We start from the raw sequence: 6,096 nt of genomic DNA on the forward strand, positions 1-6,096 counted from the left end.
ATCTCCATCTAACAGACAATGCAGTTAGCTATGAAACTGGGCTTGAATTGACTAGAATTATAGATTACACAAAAGATGAATGGTTAAATAGGATGGGTATGCATGCTTACAAAAGTTTGAAAACCATTTTCTTGTTCGAGTCAACATGGTAGTACTGGGTTTGCTTAAAAATGGCTTGCTGGAGAGCAATATCATGAAATTTTGTGTGGCAGAATATTGTGTTGACTGCATGAGGGACATTTGGTTGGTTGGCATTACGGGCAACTTTTTATGCATGTGGGGGTGCTTTTTTCAGCAATTGCTTGATAAGATCTGCCATGGGGCATTGTCCCGTCAGTTTCTGATCAATTTCTACATCCTGTGAACTCACTGCATGCAACAACTGTGGGGAACAATCACTGTAGCCCAACATTATGCAGAGAGACTGGCTGCGCTTTAATGTGTAAACTCCATGGCTGTAAAATGAAGGAATGATTTTCCTTATCAGGGAAAACATGTTTGTTTATATTCCAAGGAAACTAGACAGCAAATCCCACTGAAATGTAAGTTGATTTGAGTTTGCTTTTGTGGATAACGCTTTGATTGGCTTAGTTATTTCATTTTGTTTGTGCTTACAAACTATAATTTGGGCAAAATTACATAGGAACTGTTTGTGCATGACTTTCTAAACTTGGAATTTGTCAAACATGCTTTTTTTGTTTGTCAAAAGCATGCAAAATGCATGATAACTAATGCATGAATGCAGAAAAAAATAAGAATGAACCAACTTGAACAGTAGAATCAAGTTTGTTGTTCCATGTGCATGACTTTCTAGACTTGGAATTTTATGTCAGACATCTTTTTTTGTTTGTCGAATGCATGCATGTATGATGGCTAATGCATGAATACAGAAATCTAAAGAATAAACCAACTTGAACGTTAGGCTAAACTCCTATTTAAAAAAATTTTTTTTGTCTTAAACTAAGCACGGACATGTGGCGGTGAAGATGGGGGACTGGAACTTGTTGGGGAGCATTTTAGAGGAGGTTCATATTCACTCCACCATCGTGGGTAAAATCTGGCTGACTATCCTGTTCATATTCCGGATGCTGGTTCTTGGCGTGGCGGCCGAGGATGTTTGGGTGGACGAGCAAAGTGAGTTCGTCTGCAACACGGACCAGCAAGAACGTTTGCTATGACCAAGCGTTCCCGATATCGCTCATTCGCTTTTGGGTACTGCAGATCATTTTCGTTTCCTCGCCTTCGCTGGTATACATGGGACATGCTCTGTACCGACTGAGGGCTTTGGAGAAAGAACGGCACAGGAGGAAAATCCAGCTGAGAGCCGAGCTGGAAGAGACGGAAGGCCTCTTGGAGGAGCACAAGAAGTTGGAGAAGGAACTGAGGAAGCTAGAAGAGCAGAAGAAAATTAGGAAGGCTCCTCTGAGGGGCTCCTTGCTGCGCACATATATAATTCATATCCTTACCAGATCAGTGGTGGAAGTGGCGTTCATTGTAGGGCAGTATATCTTATATGGGATTGGACTGGATCCTTTGTACAAGTGCGAGAAGGTGCCTTGCCCAAACAGCGTGGACTGTTACGTCTCCAGGCCGACAGAGAAGACCATCTTCATGGTTTTCATGATTGTCATCGGAGGGGTTTCGTTGTTCCTGAACCTCTTGGAAATATCCCACCTGGGGGTTAAAAAAATTAAACAGACTCTAAGCGGTCTCCAGCTCGTCGAGGACGACAGTCCTTGCAAAACCAAGCACTCGACCATTCAGCAACTGTGCGTAATGACGAATATGTCGCCCCACAAAAACCCGCAGTTGAAAACTTTTATTCCGCAGGGGCAAACGGACCCTCCGCTGTTCTTAACCAGTGCTTACATCGGCTCGAGCAACAACATGCTGCAGCACAACAGTTTCGCCGCGGCCACCCTCCCGGTGTCCTGCATAACCCAGCAGCCCCGGCAAATGCGCCAGCCTAGCCAGGGAATGATCCATGAACTGCACTCCCAAGGGTCCATGGAGTTACTAGTGGACCGGGAAAACTGTGACCAGCATCTAGAGAGCAGTAACGACTCGGAGAGGGATGTTAGGCCTTTTAACTCGGGTCATCTGGGTCCTGAGGGTCATACGGAAATACCAACCTGCCTTCGCAATGCTCTGCACAGGCCCAACCGTGTGCCAGACCTGGGGGATGACACTGTGGAGTCCTCCGAGAGCGACTTCTTTCCGCCCAACAGGAAAGCCAGTTTCATGGTCCGTATGCCCTCAGACAGTATTTCCGGCAGTCCGTCATTTCCCTCCACAAGGAGTTCAGAGTCCGAGCTAGGCTCCCTCAATGACCTGCCCATGAACCCACCACCAGGGGGAGGACGACGGATGTCTATGGCAAGTAGATGCAAATGACACCCAGCTACTGAGCTGGTCATATAAAAGCTTCCTTATCCACAATTACTTTTGGGAATTTTATTGTGGATCAGAATTTTTTTTTCGAGATGAGATTCTGCCAGCTACATTCAAGAAATTTAATTTTATTGATTATAATAAATAATAATTGGGGGGAAAAATCAATGCTCTTTAATAATATAGAAATAATCAATAAGATTATATATATATATATATATATATATATATATGTTTATATTTTCACATTATATATTTTGTTAATATTATTAGTAATAAATATTGATGGATGTTGATAATTAATATTATTATATTTCATGTGTGCCTAATTTGTATACTGATATGAAAAATGTCTTATTTACAGAGTGTATTCTTGGATATCTCTTCCATCATGAAAAAGTGAAAGTAAGAAGGACAGAAGGACAACAGGAATGTAACAGGCCGTTCATGAGCAGAAATGAATGGAGATATCAGTGACAAAGGGTTTCACTCTGATCTGCTCTGCTTGGAAAGCACTGGTCTAACGCAGCTTCATTGTGGTATAAGTAGTGCTGTTTTGTACGGTTCATTTTTTAAAAATTGTAAACACCTTAATTTACCAGTAAAGCACGGTATACATTTTTTCCATGTCTAATTATGGAAGCCAAAAGACATCTGTACATATTTATAAAAGCTTTAGACAGCTGGCAAAAAAGAACATTTTTAAATAATTTAGCTTACATCCATAAAATGTGATGCAAGCTGATGGACTCTTACATCAAATTCTGAAGAAAATAAAAGTTTTCTTATTTCCAACAGTGTTTGAATTCAGGGTGAATACGGATCATGCAAATTGTATACTCAGAGCAAATGATGCAAAACACATTCAATCTGCATAAAACATGCTTGGCAATTTATGTAATATCCTAGTAGACAAATTCAATGTGGACACATTCAAGAATGTAACAAATACAGATTATGAACATTGAGGTCACAACTTTTCAAGATTTGATTAACAAAAGCAAAACAATAATTTTCAAAGAATCCCACAAATACCTATAAACAGAATATGTACAATACATACAAAATCTACATAAAAGAAACGATTGTAAAACGTCTTTTAAAAAGGTTGTAAACCATTTCTGCTACAGACCTTGTCCGAGACGAGAGGTATATCGATTTTACAGGTAGATCTGTGAATGTCAAAACTCTCCCTACTGCATGCAAACTAATAACCAATATTCATATTTGCCCTTATCACAATATTCATATCAAAACTGTGGTGCATCATATAACAAAGGCATGATGCCTGATTTATCCAAATCCATACTCAAAGATCATGAGAATAAAAACTCAGAATATGCACAGAATTCTGAAGAATAAACATTATGAGGACACATTTAAAGTCTTGACAGTCAATTTTTTGAGGAGTAATCTTTTATGGGGCACAAATTAACCTACACGACTATATGAGATTTTTGATAGATTTTTCCCAATGTGAACTTATGCTAACATGTTATAACAATCAGATTCCCAAAACTTTTGGTAAAACAAAATATTAAACATGAAGTTTAATCAAGTCTTACATTTTATTAAAGTCATGCAGTCCACAATAATTTGAAGTAAACAGAGTAAATTAATTAAAACATTAAAACATATACCCCATCTCACCTTTGAACTTAATTATTGTGTCAATGCAGACATGAGTGGCTCCTACACGTGGTAGCTTAAAGCAACAACAATGTTAGAAACAAAAATAGAAATGCAGAATTAAGCTTTTCCAACTGTTTTTACCTTAAGGCTTGAATTTTCACCACATGTTATTAAAGCAAACATGTAAAAGTGTTATAAGACTAGCGAAAATTACACCGAATTGATGGAGGGAGTGAATTGAGAACTTTTAAAAGTGAAAATATTAGGACCAGAGTGGACTGTGGATAAGTATACAAACTTTTTAACATTTAAAAAATTATTAAGGTCTGCAAACGCCCCCCCCCAAAAAAATGTCAAAATTTGCTTTGATTTCTGACCCCAGTAAAATGATAACGTGTGTAACGCCCTGAAGGAATAAAATCAGATCTAAGAAATCGAAGTGTGAGCTGCCAAAATGAACCAAGTCAAAATAACTTAATTTACTAAAGTTTGCTTGGAGAGTTTTATATACAACAGACATCCCTGATCAATCATTTTAACAGTCTAGAAAACCGAGCTTCAAAAAAAAAAAAAAAAAAATCTGTAGAAAAATGCTTCCATATCAAATGATGCTTCATCACAAAATGTTTGAGGGAACATTTAGGCAGCTAATCATCATTGCTTCATCATCTATTTTGTAGAAGAGCTCTCCATTGTACTATTTCAGAAATAGATCAGATGTTGATTTTTCCATGCTGACAAACAGATTGCTTGGCTTCTTGCAAAATCAGGTGAGCAGCTGTTTAGTTTCTCCGTTATTCAATTTTGTAAGGAATGCTTAAATGTACAATAGATACAAAACACTTTCAAACACTCAATATCACATTTGCATATGCTGCTTGATTTAAAGTTACCAAAAAAAAAAAAATCAGCAATTCCTGAGATAAATCTGAGAACCAGATACCATATAATGAATATGAACCCCCCCGAAAAGGTCGTTCAAAACGAAATGACTTTAGCATCCTATACAGCATTTATGAGAACAAATCCATATGCACACACAAACAGAAACACATCAGGTGATGCACCATGAGCGTAACAACAGAACAGCCCACTAAAGTAGTGACAAACAAAACTTAACACTGGCAAAAAAAGTAACATTTGCACACACAGAACCAACTGTCATGATAAAAGATAAGACTGCAGTTTACCGGACTCAGTTTCTCTCAGGCAGCTCTTCTGTCGTACACTTCTCGGTCATTTCCTGGCAGAAATCAGTCGTCACACTTGAGCTGCCCATTTGGGAAGGTTCTGACCTCTCAGAGGTGACAGTGTATTGGGGTGGCACAGCCTCTCTGTCCACTCTAAGGTGTGAGTGTGGTGGTTTGACTATGGCCTGGCAGTCATTTAAGCCTGGGGACAACACCACGCTGTTGTGTGAGGTGAGAGTGACGTCTACACTGGTGGGATTGGGAGAGATTCTCAGGTCTGGACCGGATGAAACTGGGTCTGGGTGTAGATTATACAGAGATTGAGACTGTCCTGGACTCCGCTGTTCTTCCCTACAGACCTCCTGAGACAAAAAGGAGAAGTTTTCCCACAGCTCCCCCATGCAGATCTTCAGCTGGCTGCGTTCGGTTAGGAGCTTCTGTCTCTCACAGACCTAGCAGAGGAGAAATGCATGCAATAATGAAGGTGATTTAGAAAAATCTAGATTCTTGTGAAGCGTGCAAGCAAACGCTCGAAGGTTGTTGGTCGCAGCCTACCAGTTTGTGAATCTCACGCTCCAGGTTCTGGATGCAGTCCAGCTTTCTTTTCCTGCAGCGCTGAGCTGCGACGCGGTTTTTACTGCGGCGTCTCATGTTGTGAATGAAGTCTAGCTGATCTGAGGTCAGCGTATGCATCTTTATCATCAGCTGAAAGTCATTGCGTGGAAGCTCTGTGATCTGGTCTATTGAGAAAGGCAGTTTCACCTGCAAGTTTACAGCATATTAGAGTTAAGATGTATTTACTGCAGCATGTAACTTCATATACAGGAAGAAACTTAATATTAACAAACAACAATTATATATATATATATATATATATATATAT

The 6,096-nt window shown here is 39.4% G+C and overlaps 1 protein-coding gene and 1 pseudogene across 1 annotated transcript in view; one reads left to right on the top strand and one right to left on the bottom strand.

Annotated features, from left to right (window-relative positions):
* Positions 1–347: 347 nt before the first annotated feature.
* LOC107693084 (gap junction alpha-10 protein-like) lies at positions 348–3,182 on the top strand (annotated as a pseudogene).
* Positions 3,183–3,281: 99 nt separating this feature from the next.
* LOC107693060 (transcription regulator protein BACH2-like) overlaps positions 3,282–6,096 on the bottom strand; it is a 25,301-nt gene continuing 22,486 nt past the window's right edge. The window contains exons 4-5 of the mRNA XM_016492307.1: positions 5,769–5,975; positions 3,282–5,665 (exon numbers count right to left, since the gene is read on the bottom strand). Coding sequence (XP_016347793.1) covers positions 5,219–5,665; positions 5,769–5,975 — 654 coding nt within the window. The 3' untranslated portion in view covers positions 3,282–5,218. The remainder of the gene's footprint in view (positions 5,666–5,768; positions 5,976–6,096) is intronic.

This window comes from Sinocyclocheilus anshuiensis, unplaced genomic scaffold (assembly GCF_001515605.1).
Source record: "Sinocyclocheilus anshuiensis isolate Anshui unplaced genomic scaffold, SAMN03320099.WGS_v1.1 scaffold222, whole genome shotgun sequence".
Taxonomy (NCBI): Eukaryota; Metazoa; Chordata; class Actinopteri; order Cypriniformes; family Cyprinidae; genus Sinocyclocheilus; species Sinocyclocheilus anshuiensis.